This window comes from Pongo pygmaeus, chromosome 10, assembly GCF_028885625.2.
Source record: "Pongo pygmaeus isolate AG05252 chromosome 10, NHGRI_mPonPyg2-v2.0_pri, whole genome shotgun sequence".
In the NCBI taxonomy this organism is placed as follows: domain Eukaryota; kingdom Metazoa; phylum Chordata; class Mammalia; order Primates; family Hominidae; genus Pongo; species Pongo pygmaeus.
In genome coordinates this window covers 37982481-38007546 of record NC_072383.2, presented here as the reverse complement: position 1 = coordinate 38007546, position 25066 = coordinate 37982481, and the positions used below count along the sequence as shown (strand labels likewise).

The following is a 25066-nucleotide window of genomic DNA, read 5'->3' as shown; positions in this document are numbered from 1 at the left end:
TATACCAGTACCTTTATTTCTCTGGGCTTTCTAGTTTTAAGAGTTTATCCATATATTGCTCGTGGAATATATAATCCCCTCGGTGAGTTTACACAGAAAGTCCTCCACCACTGAGACCCTTTTTTTAGGGTTTAGTTACAGGGAGATAGATTCAGGCCAAGTCACCTCTATAACTGCAAGGGAATGGGCCCCATGCTGATGAAGAGGCCTTTGACACAGGGAACAAAACACAAGGAGGGAACATTGAAGTGTTGGAACTGTATCTATTGATGTTACATATTGAACATCTGCTAAATATGTTTTTAATATGCCAAATGTTGGAAAGTCAAAGAATTTTGCTATATTCAAGTGAGACATGGGAAGTTATTACAAAGTACACTTAGTTCCTTAACAGAGCTCACCTGTGATTATTTCACCTCTTGTTTTTCCATTTTCTCCTATAGAAGTTGTGGCTTCTGCAAATGAGAGAAGAGGAATAACAGTGAGGACAAAGATTTGAAGAATCCGAGAACAGTGTGGTAGGATCACCCAGGCAGACAACTCACTGAGGAGCCCTTCCCAAGCACTGGTTCCTCCCAACCTGGTGCTTTACCTGAGTTGGAGCTCCTAGGGGCAACTGTTGTACCAGAGGGCACTACAGCCGTGCCTAGGTGGTGGGGGGGAGAAAAGATCAACATGAGAACAATTTTGCAATCCTTGGAAGAATGTGGGCAACAAGTCTATCTGTGACTTTGAAACAGCAAAAGATACTTTCTGGACCTATAACTGACAGAAAGATAAATGTGTTGCATGTCTACCATTTGCCTTTGCAAAGCCAAGGTTAACACCATGGCTAATATACCTGCCAATCTTTGCCAAGGTTAAAGGTCGTATAAAAGGCTTTTTCCATATTTACCTAATGAAAAGAAAAGGAAGGGAGAAGAGAAGGAGGAGGAGGAAGATGAGAGGAGTAGGAAGAGGAGAAGGAGGAGAGGGAAGATAAGAAAAAAGCGGCAGAGGAGGAAAAAAAGAAGCCAGAGGAGAAGAGGCAAGAGGAGGAGGCAGAGGAGAGGAGGAGGAAGAGGAGGAGAAAGAGGAGAAGGAAAGGAAAAAAAAAAGTATGAAGAGAGAGAAAAAGAAGAAGGAAGAGGATGAGGTAGAGAAAGAGAAGAAAGGAACAGAAGGAGAGGAAAGACAGGGGAACAAGAAGAAAAGAAAAAGGAGGAGGAGGAGGCAAAGGAGAAAGAAGAAGAAAGATTTAGAATTTTTTATTTGAACTAAAATGTGACATCTTAATGATTTTTATGCTGAATAGAAGTCAGTACTGTAATGTAATACAGACTAAGCTCTTTTCAGAGGAAGAACAATTTCAGAGCCAGAGCTATTATACCTGCTCTCTCAAGAGGCCTAGAACCCAGGGGTTAGTCCCTGAGAAGGGAAAGCCATTAGGAAATTTGGGGCCAAGTGGTTCCAAATCAGAATCCAAAAAGTATTGCTGGTTTCCCCGAAATACTATAGCCCCCAAAGGATATAAAAACTCCATTCCACATGAAAGGGATTCTTTGCTTTATCTTTGGACATTTTACATAATGTAATATTTCAAAATAAAAGGCTTAAAAAACCGTTTTCCCTAAGAAATCCATGAATTTGGAATCAAATTATAACAATAAATAATGAAAATACCCAAATCTTCACCTGATTTTATTTCTGCTCCAGTGGTACCACTTCCTCCTAGGGAAGTTGTGGTCTCTTAAAGATGGAGAGAAAACCAAAATTAATTGAGTATGAAGGAAGAGGGGTGAGTTAAGCTGATGAGACTACATGAGACAAATACAATTCAAAATGTCTTTTCATCTACTACTAAGTCAGAAAAGAAACCTTTTTTCCATGTAAAAGTGTTTATCTTCAAGACACAAGTTTAATTGTCCATTTTTAACTCATGGATCTTCTTTGGAACTTAGGTAGTTGCAATGGTAATAAGATATGTAAAGGCCATACACGATATGTATATAGCAAGGAAATCATAAATGATCAATATGCTCATTACTATTATCATCATTATTTATTGCTTTAAGTACTAGACTTTTCATGAGAAAAAATTTTGCCAGTGAAGACCAGTGTGTAGTAATTCCAGTGTGGAATTAGAAATAGGCATCAATATCTCTATTCTTTACCCACAATGAGAAAGAGAATGGCCTAGGATGGGATAAGAGAATTATGCATTTCCTCAATGTGTCAACAAGCTCTCTTCAGAGGTTTCTAGAAGCAGGAGTTAATCTATATATGTTTTCTACACTTCATTTGTATCTCACGGAATATTTAATGAATAAAATGTCAATATCTCAATCACTTCATTTAAATATCAATGAGAGGAAGAAAAACATTTATCTTCAATCTCCTAACTGATTCTCAGTGCCTTGGCTCCATGGTGAAGTTTCCTTGAAGCAGAGGAAAGGAAGGTTAAAAAGTTTGAGTGTCTGGCCTTTAGTTATTAGATAAAATCTTGCCTATGTGATAATCTTTCTTCAGAAAAATGCTCTTCACAGAGAGTACAAACAGTAGATGCAATTCAGGCAAAGTTGTCTACTGGGAGGCAAGTAGTGGTTCGTCAGTGCTTACCTGAGGTGGGGCCAGCCCCAGTTATTCCACTTGCTCCAGAAGAAGTTGTGGCTACTGAGAGAGGAAGAACATAAATAGAAAAGATTTAGGGGACTTAAAATGGAAAGGTGGTTATTCTGCATAAAAGCACCAAAAGGAAAGTCATATTATCATAGCAAGTACCCATGAAAGGATTTCCCACCACACTGTGGATTCACCTGTGCTGAAACTTCCAGGGGCAACTGTTGTGGCAAGAGATACCACAGAGGTGCCTGAAGCACAAAGAGACTGACGTGATCATGGTGAATGAGTAAATCAAATGAAGAACTGAGTCTAAAAGGAATATTCTCTATGTATGTATATATTTATTTATTTATATGCCACCACAGAAATCTCTCACTGAGCATGAGGCAGATGGTGGACTACATGTATTTGCCTGCTTTCAACAATTCAAACCAAAGCACATAGAATTTGTTCCCAACTTCAGGCACACCTGGAAATTTGATAAAAGCAAAACTAGATGCATTTCCCCAGTGCTCGCCTGCTTGTTTCCCTGGGGCAGAAGTGATGCCTGCTGTGAGGTAGAAAGAGGAGGGAAAAAAAGATCTAAATGTATTAAACCTTGAGACATAAGAAAGAAAATACTGAGCCAGCATTTTTGTTCACTTATACACTTATAAATGCATGTGTCCTGGGTCCATGGGGCTCTTTTCTGTTTCACATACACACGCTGAAAACTTTCTGAATTCCACCTAAACTGCTAGCAATAGTTGTAATACAAATGGAGAAATTCCATCCCATCCTCGGAAATGGAACAGTAATACTCCATTTTAGAATTAGTAGATTTAAAAAAAATGTATCTCCACCAGCAAATCTATTTTGAATCATTTGCACTGTCCCTAAATAAAATAAACACAAACTCTCTCAAGAAAAGCTTGAGAGACCTAATAATTATGATGCCAAATCATGGGTTGCTTCTTCTCACCAATTTTGAATCCAGTTCCAGAAGTACCTGCTTCTGTGGAAATGGTGGCCTCTGATGGAAGAAAGAGGAGAATGAAAAAGGCTGGGAATTTAGAATACTGGAAGAAGATATTGGGATATTACTTTACCATAGAAGCCATAAAAGAAATATGACAGCTGACATTAAATCAGAATTTACTTCTTGTTAAGCTACCTGTGTTAGAACTTCTAGATATAATGGTCATTCCAGAAAATTCTCCAGTGGTACCTAAAATGCCAAAAAAAAAAAAATGTTGGGGGGAAGGAAATAAAGCAACAGAGCATTTCGTCTCCAATTAATCTTGGAAGCATCAGTGTAGCCCTAAAGCACTGGAAGCCCTCTCCTGCGGACACTATTTCTATAGAGAATGGAAAATGATCACCTTCATATCACTTCATTTTCCAGGCCCACACAATGGATAGGTTGCTGCTGGGATACCCTTTCACTGAGGCAAGGGGGGAATAGGGCTTTAAATCACCCTGACCTGTTTCCTTTCCAGGAACATATCCCTCTGGTGTGACAGAGGTACCTACAGGAGATATAAATCATTGTTTATATTTATAAGTAGGACTGTGTGATACAACTTGGGCATTTTAATAATCAGTTATCTTCCTGAAGCTTTCTAGTGAGGGGAGAGAGAAAACAAACATCATGTGTAAGTATATGAGAAAAATGATAAAAAGTATCAAGCTGTGAGTGGAAAGGCTGGGTAAGGGGAATAGGAAGTCCTGGAAGGTTAGAATATATGAAATATTTTCTAATATGTTTAATCAGAAAAAAAAATGTCTCCATAAACTAGAATAGTGCAGACAGCTTGGCTGACAATCCAAGTCATGAAATTTACAAGTCTAATACCTGACCAAGGTTGATATGACACAATATGGCTGAGGAGAAAATGCAGGCCCTTCCTTCAAATGCCTTCACATTATTTGTTCCCTGTACCCACCCTGATAGAGAGATGGTGAGAGCCCCAGGTCTCAGCCTGCCAAGCTCACCTCCGGGTAATCCTGCTCGGGTGGCCCCGCTGCCTCCTGAGAAAGTTGTGGCCTCTGAGAGAGAAAGGAATTGGAGGTATGAAGACTGCACAGGACATTCTGGGGTCCCATAAGCTGTATTGGCCAAGGGGCCATGTTCTGAATGCCTGACCTGTGTGGACACTTCCATCTTTCAGAGTTCTGCCAGAAATGCCCTCAGTAGTACCCCAAATAGGAAAGGATCATGGACAGTTGGTCAATTTGTTGCCCCTTATGATATAAGCATAGGCTCTTAAAGAAAAAAAACTTTTTTCTTCAATACAACAGAAAATTTATTTCTCTGCAGTTTGTATTTTAAGACTTAATCCATATATTATTCATATAAACTACAATTCCCTCAGCAAGTTTACAGAGAAAGTCCTCTACCACCAAGTTCCGTTTTTTAGGGTTTAGATACAGAAAGATAGATTTGGGCCTAAGACACATATATAGCTGTCAGGGAATGGGCCCCATGATATCCTGATAAAGGGATTTTAGAGCCAAGGCACAAGAAACAAGGAGAAAATGTTGAAGTGTCTGATCTATATTTATTGATGTTAAATTTTGAACATCTGCTAAATTTTTGCCTAATATGCCAAATATGGAAAATTCAAAAACTTTTGTCATATTTCAAGAAAGACATGGGAAATTATAACAAAGTACACTTAGTACCTTAACAGAACTCACCTGTGATTACTTCAGCTCTTGTTATTCCGCTTTCTGCTACAGAAGTTGTGGCCTCTGCAAAACACGGAAAAAGAATAGCAGTGACGGCAAAGATTAGAAGAATCTGAGAAGAGTATGGTAGGATCACCCAGGCAGACACCTCACTGAGGAGCGCTTTCCAAGCAGTGTTTCCTCCCAGCCTGGTGCTTTACCTGAGTTGGAGCTCCCAGGGGTGACTCTTGTACCAGAGGGCACTCCGGCTGTGCCTAGGTAGAAAAGAAAAGAGAAAGATGGATATGGGAACTCTTTCATGACCCTTGGAAAAATGTGGCCATCAGTATGTCTATTTGTGACTACGAAGCAAGAAAGCACACTTCCTGAAATTATAACTGACATAAGGACTAACAGGTTTCAGGTTTATCGTGTGCCTTTGCAAAGCCAAGTGTAATGCAGTGGCTAATATTCCTGCCTTGATTATTATTATCAAGATTTGTTCAAAGTTGAAGGTCATATGAAAGGCTTTCCCCAAGTTTACCTGTCCTACTTTCTGGTGCTGTAGTGGTGGTTCCTAATGAAAAGCAAAAGAGAAAGGGAGAAGAAAGAAGAGGAGAAAACAAGAAAGAACAAAAAGGAAGAAAGACAATTTTGAATTTTTATCTCTAAACTAAAATATAACATCTTAGTGATTTCTACACTGTAGAAATCAGTACACTAATGGTATACAGACTATGCCCTTTTCAAAGGGAAAACCTTTTCAAAACCAGAGCTATTATTGCAAATCTCCTCTCCAGAGACCTAGAACACTGAGGTTAGTCTCTCAGAAGGGAAAGACTTTAGAAATTTTCATCTCAAGAGTTTACAAATCCAAATCCAAGAACAAACTCTGTTTCCTTGAAATATTACAGCCTCAAAGGAAATTTAAACCGACAGTCCACATTAAAAAGATTCTCTGAATTATCTATGACAATTTTCTGTAATTTAAATTTATTTTCAAATAAAAAGCTCACTAAAAAATTTTCTCTAAGAAATCTATCAAAGTACAACAATAAATATAAATGATCCAAAGTCTTTACCTAATTTTATTTCTGCTCCAGTGGTGCCACTTCCACCTAGGGAAGTTGTGGTCTCTAAAAGATGAAAAGAAACCAAAATTAATTGAGTATTAAGAAAGAGGTATGAGCTAAGCTGATGTCATTACATGAGATAACCTCAATTCAAAATGTCTTGACACTTTCTATTAAGTCAGAAAAGAAGGCCTTCTGACTTTAAAATTAATGAAAACCATAAATATACAAATTTAATTGTGAAAATGGGAAGATACATCATTTATAAATTTATTTTACTAATTGAACCTTAGATATTTCTTAATTGGAATAAGATATGTAAACCTCTAATTTAAAAAGTGGATACAGTGAGGAACTCATAAATGCTAGACAAGCTCATTACTATTATCATCATTATTTATTGCTTTAAGTATCAGACTTTTCATGTGTAAGAATTTTTCCAGTAGCTATTACATTGGAACTTGGAATTAGAGAGGTATAGGAATCAATATTTTTCTCTTTACACATAATGAAAAGAAAACGGCCTTCAATGGGGTGAGGTTAATCTGTGTTGTCTTAATGTGTCAAAAAGCATTTTTCAGAGGTTTCTAGAACCTGAAGTTAATCTATATTTTTTCATGTACCATTTCTATAGATTATTTAATGAGAAAAATTTTAATAGCTATTATTGTCTTTATATATCACTGAGAGAAAGAAAGACCTTTCTCTCCAATCACACAACTGATGCTCAGTGCCTTAGCTCCATGGTGAAGTCTCCTTGAAGCAGAAGAAAGGAAGATAAAGGCATTTGAGTGTCCAACTTTTACATATTAGGTAAAATCTGGCCTATTTGTAAAATTTTTTTTTTAATGCCCTACACAGGAAGTACAAACAGTAGATGTGATCAAAGCAAGGTGACCTACTGGGAAGGAGGTAGTGGACTGTCAGTTCTTACTTGTAGTTGTTGTAACCCCAGTCATTCCACTTGCTCCAGGAGAAGTTGTGGCTGCTGGAAGCAGAAGGACACAAATGGAAAAGATTCAGGGGGCATGGAATGGAATGGTGGAGCTCCTGCATAGAAGCACCAAAAGGAAAGACCTGTTACTGTAGCAAGCACCTGTGAAAGGACTCCCCACCACACAGTGGACTTACCTGTGCTGAAACTTCCTGGGGCAACTGTTGTGGCAGGAGCTACCTCTGAGGTGCCTGAAACACAAAGAAACTGAGGTGATCACAGTGAATGAGTAAGTCAAATGAGGACCTGAATCTAAAAGGTAGATGCTGTATTTCTGTATTTATTTGCCATAACAGAATCCTCTTTCTCTGAGCACGAGGCAGGTGGAAAACTTGATGTATTTGCCTGCTTTCAGCAATTCATAACAAAAGGAGATACAATGTTTCCAAGTACAAGCACAACTGAAAATTTGATAAAAGAAAAACTAGATGCATTTTCCCAATGCTCAGCTGCTTGCTTCCCTGGTGCTGCAGTGATGCCTGCTGTGAGGTAGAAAGAGGAGGAAAAAGAGTTTGAATGTATTGAACTTCACATGTAGGAGAAAATACTGAGCCAGCATTTTTGTTCAAATATACACGTTAAATGTATGTGTCTTGGTTCCATAGAGTTCTTTTCTGTTTCACACACATGCACTGAAAACTTTCTGAATTCCACCTAAACTGCTAGCGAGAGTTGTAACATAAATGGAGAAGTGCATCGTATCCTCAGAAATGAAGCAGTAATGATCCACTTTAGAATTAGTGGATTTTCAAAAAAAAAAACGTACCTCCACTAGCAAATCTATTTTGAATCACTTGCAATGTCCCTAAATAACACAAACACAAACTCTGTCTAGGAAAGCTTGAGAGACCTAATACTTATGATGCCAAATCATGGGCTGTTTCTTCTCACCAGTTTTGAATCCAGTTCCAGAACTACCAGTCCTTTCTGTGGAAGTGGTGGCCTCTGATGGAAGAAAGAGGAGCGTGAAAAAGGCTGGGAATTTAGAATACTGGAAGAAGATATTTTATCAGAGAAGCCTTAAAAAAATCATGACATCTGACATTAAAATAAGAGGCATTTCTTGTTAAGCTACCTGTGTTAGAACTTCCAGATATAAAGGTTGTTCCAGACAATTCTCCAGTGGTAACTAAAATAAAAAAAAAAAAAAAAAAGAAAAAGAAAAAGAAAAAAGAAAGGAAATAAAGGAATAGAGCATTTTTGTCTCCAGTTAAGCTTGGAAGCATCAATGTAGCCCTAAAGCACTGGAAGCCCTCTCCTGTGGACACTCTATCTCTATAGCGAATGGAAAATGAATAATTTCCTAGCACTTCATTTTCCAGGCCAACATGTGATGGATGTGTTGCTTCTGGGATTCCCTTTCACTATGAGGCAAGATAAAAATAGGATTTAAATCAACCTGAACTCTTTCACTTCTAGGAATATATCCCCCTGGTGTGACAGAGGGGCCTACAGGATGAAAAAAATCATTGTTTTATATTTATAAGCAGGACTGTGTGATACAACTTGGGACATTTTAATAATCAGTTGTCTTCATGAAGCTTTCTAGTGAGAGGAGAGAGGAAATCAACATCATGTGTAAGTATATGAGAAAAATGATAAAAAAGTATCAAGCTGTGAGTGAAAAAGCAGCCTGGGTAGGGGAATAGGAAGTCCTGGAAGGCTAAAATAGAAGAAATATTTTTAAATATCTTTTATGAGAAAAAATAATATCTCCATAAGCTAGAACAGTACCTGGCTGACTATCCAGGTCATGAAATTCAAGAGCAGAATAACTGACCAGGTTGACAGGACACTATACGGCCCAGAATAAAATGCAGGCCCTACTTCAAATGCCCTCACTATTTGTTCTCTGTAGCTACCAAATAGAGACATGATGAGAGCCTCAGGCCTAAGCCTGACAAGCTCACCTCCGGGTGGTCCCGCTTGGGTGGTTCCGCTGCCTCCTAGGAAAGCTGTGGCCTCTGAGAGAGAAAGGAATTAGAGGTATGAAGACTGCCCTGGACATTCTATGGCCCCATAACCTGTATTTCCCAAAGGGCCATGTTCAGAATTCCTGACCTGTGTGGGCACTTTTAGCCTCCAGAGTTCTGCCAGAGATGCCCTCAGTAGTACCTGAAAAAAGAAAAGATTGAGGTCAGTTGGTCAGTTTGTTGCTCCTCATGATATGGGCATAGGCTCTTAAAGAAAAAAAACAAATTATTTTCTTTAATAAAACAGAAAATTTATTTCTCTGGAGTTTGTATTTTTAAGAGTTGATCCATCCATTGCCCATAGAACCTATAATTCCCTCAGCAAGTTTACAGAGAAAGTCCTCTGCCACTGAATTTTATTTTTAGAATTTTGGTCCAGAAAGATAGATTTGGGCCAAAGTCACCTATATAACCATCAGGGAATAGGCCCCATGATGCCCAGATGAAGGGTTCCAAGACCCAAGGCAAAAGACATAAGGGGAAAATGTTGAAGTATCTGAACTATATTTATTGATATTAAATATTGAACATCTGCTAAGTTTTTGGCTAATATGCCAAATATAGAAAATTTAAAAACTTTTGCCATATTTCTATCAAGACATGGGAAATTATAACAAAGTAAACTTAGTTCCTTAACAGAGCTCACCTGTGATTCTTTCAGCTCCTGTTTTTCCACTTTCTCCTACAGAAGTTGTGGCCTCTGCAAAACAGGGACAAAGAACAGCAGTGAGGGCAAAGATTAAAAGCATCTGAGAAAAGCATGGTAGGGTCACCCAGGCAGAGACCTCATTGAGGAGCCCTTTTCAAGCAGTGGTTCCTCCCAGCCTGGTGCTTTACCTGAGTTGGAGCTCCCAGGGGAGACTGTTGTAGCAGAGGGCACTCCAGCTGTGCCTAGGTAGGAAAGAAAAGAGAAAGATCTACATGGGAATTGTTTTGTGACCCTTAGAAAAATGTGGCCAACAGTAGGTCTATTTGTGACTTTGAAGCAAGAAAACACACTTCCTGGACTTATAACTGACATAAGGAAAACCATGTTTCAGACTTATTGTGTTTCTTTACAAGGCCAAGGTTAATGCAGTAAGCAATATCCCGCCTTCATCATAATGATTATTATTATGCCAATGTTGAAGATCCTATGAAAGGCTTTCCCCAAAAAAAGCCTTTTTTTTTTACCTGTCCTACTTCCTGGTGCTCCAGTGGTGGCTCCACATGAAAAGAGATTAGGAGAAGAAGAGGAGAAGGAAAGAAGAAGAAAGAAGAAAATCTTAAATTTTTATCTATGAACAGGACACTAATGTTATACAGACTATGCTCTTTTCAAAGGGAAAACCACTTCAAAGCCAGAGCTATTATGGCAATTCTCCTCTCCAGAGACCTAGAACCCTGAGGTTAGTCTCCCGAAGGGAAAGACTTTAGGAACTTTGGGCTCGAGAGTTTACAAATTCAAATCCAAGAAGAAACTCTGTTTCCTTGAAATACTATAGCCTCAAAGGAAATTTAAAACCACACTCCATATTAAAGGGATTCTCTACATTATCTGTGATAATTTTCTGTAATTTAAATTTATTGCCAAATTAAGAGCTCATTAAAAAAATTTCCTCTAAGAAATTTATCAAAATACAACAATAAACATAAATACCTCCAAGTCTTTACCTGATTTTATTTCTGCTCCAGTGGTGCCACTTCCTCCTAGGGAAGTTGTGGTCTCTTGAAGAAAACCAAAATTAATTGAGTATTAAGAAAGAGAGATGAGCTAAGCTGATGTCATTACATGAGATAACCTCAATTCAAAATGTCTGGACACTTTCTATTAAGTCAGAAAAGAAGGCCTTCTGACTTTAAAAGTAATGAAAAACATAAATATATGTTTAATTGTTAAAACCGAGAGATACAGCACTTGTAAATTTATCTTCTTAATTGGACCTTAGGTATTTCTTAATTGGAATAAAATATGTAAACCTCTAATTAAAAAAGTATTTCTTAATTGGAATAAAATATGTAAACCACTAATTAAAAAAGTGTATATAGTAAGGAACTCATAAATGATCAATATGCTCATTACTATAATCATCATTATTTATTGCTTTAAGTATTACACTTTTCATGTGTAAAAGTTTTGCCAGTGGCTACCACATTGGAACTTAGAGTGATAAGAATCAATATTTTTATTCTTTACACATAATGAAAAGAAAACGTGTAAGGTCAGTTGGTCAGTTTGTTGCTCCTCATGATATGGGCATAGGCTCTTAAAGAAAAAAAAACAAATTATTTTCTTTAATAAAACAGAAAATTTATTTCTCTGGAGTTTGTATTTTTAAAAGTTGATCCATCCATTGCCCATAGAACCTATAATTCCCTCAGCAAGTTTACAGAGAAAGTCCTCTGCCACTGAATTTTATTTTTAGAATTTTGGTCCAGAAAGATAGATTTGGGCCAAAGTCACCTATATAACCATCAGGGAATAGGCCCCATGATGCCCGGATGAAGGGTTCCAAGACGCTTCAGAGCTCTTTCAGAGGTTTCTAGACCAGGAGTTAATCTATATGTTTTTCATGCACCATTTCTATAGAATATTTAATGAGAAAAATGTTAATAGCTATTATTTCCTTTATATATCACTGAGGGAAAGAAAGACCTTTCTCTCCAATCACACAACTGATGTTCAGTGCCTTAGCTCCATGGTGAAGTCTCCTTGAAGCAGAGGAAAGGAAGATAAACGTATTCGACACATTAACAAAACAGAGTTCCCTGAGCCCATCAAAAAAGTGTAATGTGTAAGCAATGTGACCTACTGGGAAGGAGGTAGTGGACTGTCAGTTCTTACTTGTAGTTGTTGTAACCCCAGTAATTCCAGTTGCTCCAGGAGAAGCTGTCACTGCTTGGAGAAGAAAGACACAAATGGAAAAGATTCAGGGGGCATGGAATGGAATGGTGGAGCTCCTGCATAGAAGCACCAAAAGTAAAGGCATGTTACTGTAGCAAGCACCCATGAAAGGATTCCCCACCACAGAATAGACTCACCTGTGCTGAAACTTCCAGGGGCAACTGTTGTGGAAGGAGCTACCTCTGAGGTGCCTGAAACACAAAGAGACTGAGGTGATCACAGTGAATGAGTAAGTCAAATGAGGACCCAAATCTAAAAGGGATATGCTGTATTTCTGTATTTATTTGCCATAACAGAAATCTCTTTCTCTGAGCACAAGGAAGGTGGAAAACTAGATGTATTTCCTGCTTTCAACAGTTCATAACAAAAGGAGATAGAGAGACAATGTTTCAAGTACAAACACAACTGAAAATTTGACAAAAGAGAAACTAGATGCATTTTCCCAATGTTCACCTGCTTGCTTCCCTGTTGCTGCAGTGATGCTTGCTGCGAGATAGAAAGAGGAGGGAAGAAAGGTTTAAATGTGTTGAAACTTCAGAGATAGGAGAAAATGTTGGGCAAGCCAATTGTGGGCTACACAAGTATGGATGCATGCACCGTTTCCATGAGGCTCTTTTCTACTTCATGCACATTCACACAGAAAACTTTCTGGTTTCCAGCTCAAATGCTGGTGACACTTGTAACGCAATGGAAAAATTCCATCCCATCCTCTGACTTGATGAAGGGAGGCTCAATTCTAGGGTTGATAGTTTTTCTAAATAAATAAACAAATAAATAACAGCAATCCTATTTTGAATTACTTGCAATGTCTCTAAATGAAACACAAACTCTCTCAAGGAAAGCTTGAGAGTACTAATCCTTACGAGGCCAAAGTATGGGCTGTTTATTGTTGCCAGTTTTGAGTTCAGTTCCAGCAGTACCACTCCCTACAATAGAAGTTGTGGCTTCTGAGGGAAAAAATAGAATAGTGAAGTCTGGGAATTTGGAATACTGGAGGGGACTTGGGGGTGTAATTTATCATAGCAATCCTAAAAGAGATATTGTGACATGTGACATTAAGTAAGAGGTATTTCCTTCTTGTTAAACTACCTGTGGTGGAACTTTCAGATATAATGGTTGTTCCAGATAATTCTCCAGTGGTACCTAAAATGCAAAAAAGGAAAATGGAACTATAGAGTATTATCTCCCCAACTAAGCTTGGAAGCATCAATGTGGTCCTAAAGCACTAGAAGCCCATTCCTGAGGACACTATTTCTATAGAATAAAACATGAACAGCTGCTTAGCATTGGGCTTTCCAGGCCAACATAGGATAGATGTGTGGCTACTGGGTTTCCCTTTCACTACAAGGCAAGGGGAGAATAGGGCTTTAAATCACCCTGACCTGTTTGCCTTCCAGACACATAGCCCCCTGCTGTAACAGAAGTGCCTACAGGAGAAACAAAGCATGGTTTTATCTTTATAAGTAGAACTCTTTCACGCAACTTGAGGGCATTTTAATAATCAGTTGACTTCATGAAGCTTTCTAGTGAGGGGATACAGAAAATAAGCATCATGTATAATTAAAGGAGAAAAATGATGGACAATGTCAAGCTGAATAAAAAAGAATGAGATCATGTCCTTTGCAGGGACATGGATGGAGATGGAGGCCATCATCCTCAGCAAACTAACACAGGAACAGAAAACCAAACACCGCTTGTTCTCACTCATAAGTGGGGGGTTGAGCAATGAGATCACACGGACACAGGGAGGGGAACATCACACACCAAGGCAAATTAAAGGATGGGTCAATAGGTGCAGCAAACCACCATGGCACACATATTCCTATGTAACAAACCTGTACATATCCCAGAACTTAAAGTAAAATAAAAAGAAAAAAAGGAAAAGAAAAGAAAAGAAAATGTCAAGCTGTGGGTGGAAAGGTAAACTGGGTAAGGAAGACTGGAAGTCCTGGAGGGTTGGAATACATGCAATATACTCTCAATCCTCACATCAGACAAAAATGTCTCCATATGCCAGGATACTGGAGACAGCCTGGCTGAGACATCTGAGGTCATGGAATTTATAAGCAGAATAACTTTTCAGACTGTTATGACATAATATGGCCTCAGAGAATGCCAACTCCTTCTCAAATGCTTTCATATTATTTGTTCACTGCAGCCACCAAAATTGAGAGATGATGAGAGATGATGAGAGATGCAGGCCTCTGCCTGAAAAGCTCACCTCCAGGTGATCCTGCCCGGGTGGTCCCACTGCCTCCTGGGAAAGTTGGGGCCTCTGAGAGAGAAAGGAACTGAAGGTAAGAATTAACAGCATTTGCAGTGACCTGGATGAGACTGGAGACTATTATTCTAAGTGAAGTAACTCAGCAACAGAAAACCAAACATCATATGTTCTCACTGATAATGTGGGAGCTAAGCTATGAGGATGCAAAGGCATAAGAATGATACAATGGACTTTGGGGACTTGGAGGGATGAGTGGGAGGGGGAAAGGGATAAAAGACTACAAATATGGGGCAGTGTATACTGCTTGGGTGATGGGTGCACCAAAATCTCATAAATCCCCATTAAAGAACTTACTCATGTAACCAAATACCACCTGTACCCCAATAACTTACGGAAAAATAAAAAATAAAAATTTTTAAAAAAAGACTGCACAGGACATTCTGAGTCTCCCATGAAGCTTTCTAGTGAGGGGATACAGAAAATAAGCATCATGTATAATTAAAGGAGAAAAATGATAGAAAATGTCAAGCTGAATAAAAAGGAATGAGATCATGTCCTTTGCAGGGACATGGATGGAGCTGGAGGCCATCATCCTCAGCAAACTAACACAGGAACGGAAAACCAAACACTGCTTGTTCTCACTCATAAGTTGGAGTTGAGCAATGAGATCACATGGCCAAGAGGCCACGTTCAGAGTTCCTGACCTGTGTGGGCACTTCCAGCTTCCAGAGTTTTCCCAGAGATGCCCTCAGTAGTACTTGAAATAAGAAAGGATTGTAATTGGTCAATTTGCGGTCCTTAATTTAAAAGGCATGGGCTCTTAATAATAAAACAAATTAAATGTTTGTTTCTTTAATATACCAGGAAATTAATTTTTCTGGACTTTAATTTTGAGAGTGAATCCACACTTTGCCCATGAAACATATCATTCCCTGAGCAAGTTTACTGTGATTTGTTCTCAGAGAAAGTCCTCCACCACTAGTCCCTTTCTTAGGGTTTAATGATAGCAATGTTGTACACTTGGGCCCAAATCATCTATGTAACTGTCAGAGAATGGGTCTCATGATGCTGTGATGAAGGATCCATAGACCCATGGTGCAAGACATAAGGAGGAAAATTTGAAAGGTCTGTACTGGATTTATCGATGTCAAATATTGGACATCTGTTAGATTTTCCTTAATATGCTAATTCTGGGAAATTCAAAAACTGTTTACATATTTCAGGCCAGACTCTTGGGAAGGTTTTAGGAATAGTTAATACCTTAACAGAACTCACCTGTGATTATTTCAGCTTTTGTTGTTTCTCTTTCTCCTACAGAAGTTGTGGCCTCTGAGAAAGAGGAAAACAGGACAGGAGTGATGAACAATATTTCAAGACCATGGAAAACTTACGGTGGTTCTCCTACCCAGGGTAACACTGGAGGAGAATTTGTCATGGATGGACTCCTGGAGGAATCTGCCACCTCAGGGACTTACCTGTGCTGGAACTGCCAGGGGCAACAATTGTGCCAGGAGCTACCCCAGTGGTGGCTGAAACACAAAGGGTCTGAAATCATCACAGTGACTTGTGTTTGTCTTCTGAAGACCTGCCTCCAGAAGGAATCTGGGTGTATCTTTGTTATATCAAAGGGCCCTTTCACTACTTCCTGATTAACTGAGAATCATATGCCTTTGCTATGACCCATAGCATTAAAAGAGCAATGGAAATAGTAATGTGCCCAAATTGAGGCCCCTCCACTGAATTTCATACATTCACTCCCAGACAAGGAAACAGGGTGGCTTTCCCTCCCCTTCACCTGTCAGGCTCCCAGTTGCTTGGCCTCCTGAGGCTGCAGGGGTGCCTGTCATGGGATGAAAACCAGAACAATGTTTTCATGTGCCAAGAACACTGGAAAATATTTCAAATCATTATTGCTTTTTTGAGTAAGAAAACTTTTATATAGGATATGCCTTCTTCAAGAATTTTATTGTTTTCTTTCCAGAAACACAATATTTTTCAGCTCCCCACTACACCATAGTGGTATATACAACTTTGCAGGAGAAATCTGTTATGCTGACTGTACCACCAGCCCCTCTTTAGAAAGTTACAGCTGTGGGGCTACATGTTGGTTTTAAGAGTTTTCCAGAATATGTTCAGTGTAAGAAAACATTGAAAGTAAATGCAAACCACTACCTAGGAAAATACACTCCCAACAGGCGAGCCTAGGGAGAGTCATAATTTATGCTAAACCCTAAGCTGTGCTCTGCTCATTCTCACTGGGGCTGGATCCAGATGGAGGAACGCTGTGGCCTTCTGTTAAAGTTGTGGCCTCTGAGAGAGGAAGTGATGAATGGTGAGGTCAGAATTTGGGATATTGAGAAAACAATGAGGTTGGTATTTCATGAAAGCAGCTCTAATAACTATATTATGTGGTTAAACATGGAGATTTCCTGCTTATTAACCTACCGGTGTGGGAAGTTCTAGATATAGCAGTTGTCCCAGAGAATTCTTTTGTAGTAACTAAAAGTGGAAAAAGAAAGGGATCAACATGGCATTACCTCCTAAATCAGTTGTGGAAATAGCTATGTGGCTTTAATCCACTGGAAGAACGTTCCTGAAAGCCTCTGTTTTGTAAGGAAATGAACTATAAGTGACTACCACTTCATGTCCTGGCCTGTTGCTCCTGGGGTTCCCTTTCCATAGAGCACACTGAATGTGGATGGTAGCCTTATCTCCTCCCCACCTGTTTCACTTTCAGATGCTGAACTCTCTGGTGTGACAGAGGTGCCTTCAGGAGAAAAAAAGCAGATGACAGATTCATCTTTCTGAATTTTACTCATCAATTACCTCAGGCATTTTGATACTGAGAATTTGAAAATAGAACTTGTTAACTCTAATCCTCTCATATGAGGACTGTATTTAGTCCCTCCTACCTGGCCTGGAGCTCTGTGAACTGCTGCTGACTCCAGGTGAAACCACAGTTGTACCTATTAAGGCAAGTGGAGTGAAAAAATCTTCAAATAATACATTTCACCTTTCAACTAAGCTTTATTAAATATCTCTTTCATGTGATATTGTTTTAGGCCCTTGGGATGTATCAGTGAGCAAAATGTTCAAAGACCTCTCTCCTAATGCACTTTACATTCTAGTAGCTGGAGGCCAGCAATGAACAACAAACATAATAAATAAGTCAGTGTGAAAGATATTAGTAAACACTTTAGGAAAAAGGCAAATTGTATAAAAGGGTCAGGGACCCTGATAAGCAGGGGTTATCCAGCAGCTTGCCCTCATCCCTGCTACATAATAACTAGCTCTGCAAGCCTGGGATCCTGGAAATCCAGAAGGATAAGTCAGGTGAGACCAGGGAATTCCTAGGCACAAACAGGTTTTGACTCTGGCATGTTATATTTCCAGGGGAAATGCAGGCTTCTTTCCTCTACCCACTTTCACACCTGTGTCTTCACTGCAGAGAACAGGGATTTGATAAAAGCACCAAGGCCTTAGAGTAAAAAGCTTACCTCCTGGATGTTCTGCTTGGCTGGTGTCACTCCCTACTATGGAAGTTGTGGCACCTGAGAAAGAACAGAAAGGAAGGGGTAAAGATTAAGGTTTGGGAGACTATACACAGTGCTGTGGGCAGAGTATGTCAACCAAGGTGCCCATATCCAGGTTTTGCACGTATTTGCAGACTCACTTGTCTTGTAACTTCCAGGTTTCAGTGTTTTTCCAGAGACTACACTAGTAATACCTACAATAACAAAGAGATGGTGTCACTAGTTCAACTGTTTGTCCACTGATTTGAATAGGGATCTCAAATCCCCACTTAGAAGCAAATTTTTACTCTGACACTTCCAGTGCTAGAAGTAATTCGTATTTGTCCCATGCAACATTTATTTCCACAGCAATTTTACTGAGACAGTTCTCAACTATAATGTCCTTCTTTTTGGCGGGGAAATTGGAATTTTCTCCCCATATTACCTATTTATCTGTCATGGTTTTACGTTACTATGCTTTAATGAAAGCCCTTGTAAGCTCAGGAAATAAGAAGGCAATATAATGACTGTCTAGTCTTTTTCTCTGAATTTTCACAATATAGCATATGCAAATCATGCAGATATTTTCAGAAGACTATTGAAGGTGTCATTAGGAATTAAAGGTCTTAGTCTAGCAGCACTCACCCGTGGCTCTTCCAGTGCTTGTTGTTCCACTTACTCCTAGGAAAGTGGTGGCCGCTAAGGGAAACAAAGAGATAAGAGTTACCTGGAGAATATTTAAGGATTGTGGAGAAGACACGGTGCTACTCCTGCAAAAAATAATACAAAGGAGATATCTAATTACGGGAGGGCACGTGGAAGAGTCCATGTCAACCTGTTGACTTACCTGTCTTGGAACTGCCAGGGGCAACAGTTGTGCCAGGAGCTACTCCAGTGGTGGCTGAAACACAAAAGGAACTGGCATCACCACAGTGACTCCCGTTTGTGCCCTGAAGACCTGCCTCTAGAAGGAATCTGTTTACATCAAAGGCCAGTAGTAACTGGATGTCAAAGGCCACTTTCTCTGGCTGCCACTCGGATGTGTTTTCCCATTCATTAATAAACTACCAAGTTGGGGCATTATATCTAGCATCCCATGACAGTGAGACAGATAGTTTTCTCCCATATTTACCTATTTCATTGCCAGGAGTAGAAGACAAAAATTATTTGCTTTATAATAATTGTATCTATTTCTAATTACATTTTTAATTGACACATAATTTTACATATTTCCAGCGTGAGGTTTTGATAGAGATGTATATACATTGTGTAATAGTCAAGTCATGGTCTTTAGCATAACCATAATCTCTGACATTTATCATAGCTTTGTGATAAGAAAATTTAGAATCCTCTTGATATGGTTTGGCTGTGTTCCCACCCAAATCTCATCTTGAAATGCAACTCCCACAATTCACACATGTCATGGGAGGGACCCGATGGGAGATAGTTGAACCATGGGGGTGGGTCTTTCCCCTGCTGTTTTTATGACAGTGAACAAGTCTCACAAGATCTGATGATTTTATAAAGGGGAGTTCCCCTGCACAAGCTCTCTCTTTCCTGTTGCCATGTAAGACATGCCTTTTGCCTTCCACCATGATTGTGAGGCCTCCATAGCCATGTGGAACTGTGAGTCCATTAAACCTCTTTTTCTCTATAAACTATGCAGTCTTGGGTATGTCTTTATTAGCAGCATGAAAATGGACTGACACATATCTCTTCAAGGTATTTTCAAATATGTACTATAATATTGCTTACTACAGGCACTCCACTGCACTATAGACCACCAGAACTAATGCCTGCTATCTAATTGTGATTTGGTACCCATTGACTTATTACTAATTATTTCTATCACTTTAGGGCAAAAAAAAAATCTATGTAGGCATGATTCCAAGATTCATATGTCTCTACTTCCCAGGGCTAAAACTTCTTTTAGTTCCTACTACTACGCTGAAAATGTTTCGATGTAATGTTATGGGGAAATTTCTCAGAACAATTACATTTCATTTATACCCCAACTAGAAGAGTCAACCCATTTGAAAAGCGTATATTAAAAGGTTAAGGAAAATATTAAATTAAAAAATATATTTGGCCTCAGATAGATTGTCCCTAAATAAATTACTTAATATTCTGTAGGAAAGCCTACTTCCAAGCAAGTTATCCCGAAAGTCATGGTTCTTGGTAACTCCCAAATCATAAGCTGCCATCCTCACCTGTTCTGGATTCACTTCCGGTACTGCTCCTGTCTCCTGTGAGAGTTGTGGCCTCTGAGGAAAGAAAGAGAAGAATCAAGAGGCCTAGGAAATTTGAGATGCTGGTAAAAAGTACTGAGTTGCTATTTTATCACTGAATTTCTACAAAGTTATCACCCATGCAAGATGAGGATGTCCTTCTTATTGAACTACCTGCGCTGGAACCTCCCGATGAAATGGTTGTCCCAGAGAGTTTACCAGAAGTCCCTAAAATGAGAAAGTAAAGGAACTAATACAGCAAGCAGTACTGGAATCAGCAATGTGGTCCTGAACCACTGGAAGACCTTTCTTGAAAACTTGTTTCATAAAATATGAGCCATGAATAATTTTTGCCAACTTACTAATGTTTTTATACTGACTATCCCTTCCCCTGTACTCTACTGAAAAAGGAAGCTTAACTTTACTTTCTTGATTTCACTTCAAATGTTGTGCTTTCCTTGTGCTCCCAGGAAGGAGAAAAAGACTTGAACATTCTAAATGTTCTCATATCAGTAACTGGTGATATTGTGCTTATCAGATGCTGAGCAATGCCCTCCTATGAGATATTTATACCTTCCCCTGCTGATTTTAAGTAGTTCATCCTACCTTGCTTGGGACCCTGTGAACTGCTGCTGACACCAAATGAAACTGTGGTGGTAGCTGCTAAATTAAACATAGTGACACTCTGCATAAGAATACACCAGTCACCCATCTCACATTATGGAAGCATTTCCTCTGTGCCTGACATCCTCTTCTCAGAGAACAGAATAGACAGAGGTCTCTGCCTCATGTGATTTACGTTTATGGGAGAGAGAAAACATGAAATAAACAAGAAGTGTAATAAATATGTTCAAGAGATGGCAGCAGGTGATAGTGCTATGCAGAGTCATGATGACCTGAGTGGGGAGAATCAGGGTTCTGGGGAGGCTGCTGCAGATCAGTGGGCCTCAGACAGGTGTCCAGAGAGCTAACACTGTCACACAGGCCATGGAGCAACACCTAACTTAGATAACCCTGTTTCTGAAACTCCTTAGCAGAACTACTCAGGTTGGCCAGAATACAGGTTGTCCTTCCAGACAAGAAGTAACCCACTTTCCTTGGCCCCGTTTCTCATTTATGTGTTATCCTGAGCACAAAACGGCAATGATGAGAACTCTGAAGCCTGGGACTGATGAAGCTTACCTCCTGGAGCTTCTGATCTGGTGATCCTGACCCCTCTGGTGGAACTTGTGGCCTCTGAGAGAAAAGAAAGCAAGGATGACATCTACAGTATGGGAATTACAGGGTTATGTCACCCTAGGAACCTGTCGCCCAAGCAGCCATGGTGTAGCATTCCCTGTATGCTTGTGGACTTGCCTGTGTTGTCGTTCCCAGGTTCCAGAGTCTTTCTAGAGAAAGCCCCAGTGGTAGCTATTAAGAAAGAGATGGGTAGCCATGGGTCAGAACCTCATCATCATCAAGTGGACAGAGAATAACAACCTCATAAATGGATAAATCTGTATGCTTATTCAATATCTCAGGAAACTGGGCTTTAAATCCCAAAAGGTCAACTATATATTCCTCATGTAATACCCTTCCCACAGTATAGTACCAAAAGAATTTAACTTATTGGGTCTCCATTTAGCTAGAGTTCCGGAAGAGGCTCCTAGCAGCTATCACTCTAGATTCTCTACATAACTGTCCAATGGCTGCATGATTACCTTGGAGACTAGCGGGAGGGTCTGCTTAAAGTACAGAAATAAATTAAATTTTGAGTTTCTGATTTGCTATCACTGAGTTGGTATTTCTGTGTGTCTGATTTGCTATTAATTTCAATAGCAAACCTGCAGTTACTTTTGCACCAACTTGATATACAGTATCTCACGTCCACTAACAATGTTCCATGTGAAAAAACATCTGACATGCATACATTTCAAGCAATAACCTTTAATGGATATTATTAAAGAGTGAGTGCAACGACCGAGCAATGCTCACCGGTGGTTATTCTACCTCTTGTCGTTGCACCTCCACCTAGGGAAGCTGTGGCCCCTGAGAGACAGAAAAACAGGGAAGGTATATTAGGAAATACTCAAGGACCATGAAAAGAAGACGATACAACTTCTTGAAAGAACAGCAGCAGAGGAGACATCGAACACTGAAATGTGGGAGGAGCTCGGAAGGTTCCCTGGCAACCTGCAGACTCACCTGTGTTGGAACTGCCAGGGGCAAGAGTTGTGCCAGGAGCTGCCCTAGTGGTGGCTGAAACACAAGGAAGAGTGAGATCACCATGGTGATCAACCTTTCCCTTTCCTACAGGCCTGCCTCTAAAAACTACCCAGACTTATCTGAATTATTTATAAATGGTGCTTTCACTGATTCTTCCTGATATGGTGCCCTGTATATTTTCTCCTTGTCCATTTTACTAGCAAAACAATCAAGAGGTCCAAATCCTCAACTTGAGACCATATGTCTGGTCTTTATCAGGAGACAGGTAGTGTCCCCCTTATTTACTATTTTATGCTCTGGAATATGGAAGACCAAAACAATTTCCCTGGGACTCTTATGCATCAAGAATATACTAAACATTTCTGTTGTCTCTGAGGCATGAAAACCATTATCTACGTATGTTTCTAAGGTTCATTTAAGTTCTCTCTTCTTCCCTAGATCAAAACTGTTCATAGTTCCAGTAACACCCTGGCAACGTTTCTATATAACCTCACAGGAGAAACTTCTCAGAACAAATGCAATAGATATCCCACTTTAAAAGAGGCTATTGGTAAAGTTTTAGAAAATATAAAATCTAAAGGAAGTTCTACTGGGCCTAAGATTCATTATCCCTAAATAAATGCATAATATTCTGCAGAAAATTCCACTCCCAAAAAACTCATCCTAATGAGAGTCAAGATTCACGGTAACATGTGAATTATGGGGTGCTCATCCTCACCTGCTCTGGATTCAGTTACAGTACTGCCCCTGCCTCCTGTGAAAGTTGTGGCCTCTGAGAAAAGAAAGAATAGGATCAAGAGGTCTGGGAGACACTGGCAAAAAGCATTGAGTCACTATTTCATGACTGCAGCACTACAAAGTCATCATGCATTCAAGATGAGGATTTCCTTCCCATTCAACTACCTGTGTGGGAACCTCCAGATGTAAATATTTTCCCTGGGAATTCACCAGAGGTACCTAAAATGAGAAAGTAAAGCAGCTAATAGGACAAACAACACTGGAAACAGCAATGCTGCCTTGATACACTGGAAGACCTTTCCTCATAATCTCTGTTTCTGAAGGAAATGAATCGTGAATGGTTTTCCCTACAATGTATACACTATTGTTTTGCTGCTGGCTATTTTTTCTATCACAGTCTATTTAAAAAGAGGGAAGTTTAATCTCACTTTACAGTATCTCACGTCCAGTGACTTGGCTCTCTAGTGATGCAGGAGCAAGAAAAAGTCTTGAACATTCTAAGTGTTCTCCTCTGTGGAAAAGGTAATATTGTAATTATCATGTTTTTAAGAATAAACACATAGGAGATGTTTATAGATTCATTTAGTGTTTTTCTGTAGCCTGTGCCAGCTGGCATTGGATCCTGTGAACTGCTGCTGACACGAAGGGAAATGAGGGTGGTAGCCATTGAAGTAAACAGAGTGACATTCTACATAAGAATATGCCTGTCACTCCTCTCATATTCTGGAAGCATTTCCACTGTGTCTGACAGTCTTCTGTCAATGAGAAGAAGAGACAAGGGTCTCTGCCACATGTGATTTACATTTGTGGGAGAAGGAACAGAGGAAATAAACAAGAAGTGTAAAAAATATGTTAGTGAGATAGTAGCAGGTGATTGTACTTTGCAGAATCATGATGAGCAGAGCGGGGAGAATCAGTGTTCCAGGAAGGCTGCTGTAACTCAGTGGGCCACAGACAGGTGTCTAGAGAACTGACATTGTCACATAGGCCATGGGGCAATGCCTGACTTAGATGACCCAGTTTCTGAAATTCCTTAGCAGAACCACTCAGGATGGCCACAGTACATGTTGTCCTTCCAGACAAGAAGTAACCCTCTTTCCTTGGCCCGGTTTCTCATTTATGTGTTACCCTGAGCACAAAACGACAATGATGAGAACTCTGAAGCCTTGGATTGACGAAGCTTACCTCCTGGAGCTTCTGACCTGGTGGTCCTGACCCCTCTGGTGGAACTTTTGGCCTCTGAGAGAAAAGAAAGCAAGGATGACATCTACAGTATGGAGAGTGCAGGGTTATGTAACCCTAGGAGCCTGTCACCCGAGCAGCCATGGCATAGCATTCCCTGTGTGGCTGTGGACTTGCCTGTGTTGTCATTCTCAGGTTCCAGAGTCTTTCCAGAGAAAGCCCCAGTGGTAGCTATTAAGAAAGAGATGGGTAGTCATGGGTCAGTTCCTCGTCATCATCAAGTAGGCAGAGAATAACAACCTCATAAATGGATAAATCTGTATACTTTTTCAATATTTCAGGAAACTGGGCTTTAAATCCCAAAAGGTCATCCATGTACTCCTCATATAATACCCTTCTCATGGTATAGTACCAAAGGAATTTTTACTTATTGGGTCTCCATTTCTCTAGGGTTCAGGAACAGGGTCCTAGCAGCTATCACTCTAGATTCTCTATATAACTGTCCAATGGCTACACGATTACCTTGAAGACTAAAGGAAGTGTTTGCTTAAAGTATAGAAAGAAATTAATTTTCAGTTTCTGATTTGCTATCACTGAGTTGCTATTTTTGAGTTGCCAATTTGTTATGATCTTCAATAGCAAAACCGCAATTACTTTTGCATCTACCTGATATAATTAATGAATGAAGGTTTTTACCTAACATTTACCTAACAATGCTCAGTGTTGAAGAAATGTGTGACATGCATACATTTAAAGCAATAAGGTTTATTGGATATTATTAAAAAGTGAGTCCAGTGACCCAG

General features: G+C 39.6%; 1 protein-coding gene across 1 annotated transcript in view; it reads right to left on the bottom strand.

Moving 5' to 3' along the window:
* The window catches only part of MUC19 (mucin 19, oligomeric), a 188895-nt gene that overhangs the window by 41059 nt on the left and 122770 nt on the right, over positions 1–25066 (bottom strand). Inside the window, 41 exon segments of the mRNA XM_054445211.1 lie at positions 402–455; positions 593–646; positions 1675–1728; positions 2599–2649; positions 2796–2849; positions 3119–3151; positions 3563–3613; positions 3755–3808; positions 4576–4629; positions 5281–5334; positions 5472–5519; positions 5795–5827; positions 6333–6386; positions 7258–7311; positions 7455–7508; positions 8209–8262; positions 9937–9990; positions 10128–10181; positions 10464–10493; positions 10944–10997; positions 12115–12168; positions 12312–12365; positions 12628–12660; positions 13264–13317; positions 15674–15727; positions 15874–15927; positions 16194–16238; positions 16844–16897; positions 17121–17165; positions 17311–17364; positions 17896–17949; positions 18556–18609; positions 18758–18811; positions 20121–20174; positions 21321–21374; positions 21495–21548; positions 22113–22166; positions 22323–22376; positions 23247–23300; positions 24267–24320; positions 24441–24494. Of these exon segments, the coding sequence (XP_054301186.1) occupies positions 402–455; positions 593–646; positions 1675–1728; positions 2599–2649; positions 2796–2849; positions 3119–3151; positions 3563–3613; positions 3755–3808; positions 4576–4629; positions 5281–5334; positions 5472–5519; positions 5795–5827; positions 6333–6386; positions 7258–7311; positions 7455–7508; positions 8209–8262; positions 9937–9990; positions 10128–10181; positions 10464–10493; positions 10944–10997; positions 12115–12168; positions 12312–12365; positions 12628–12660; positions 13264–13317; positions 15674–15727; positions 15874–15927; positions 16194–16238; positions 16844–16897; positions 17121–17165; positions 17311–17364; positions 17896–17949; positions 18556–18609; positions 18758–18811; positions 20121–20174; positions 21321–21374; positions 21495–21548; positions 22113–22166; positions 22323–22376; positions 23247–23300; positions 24267–24320; positions 24441–24494 (2097 nt within the window).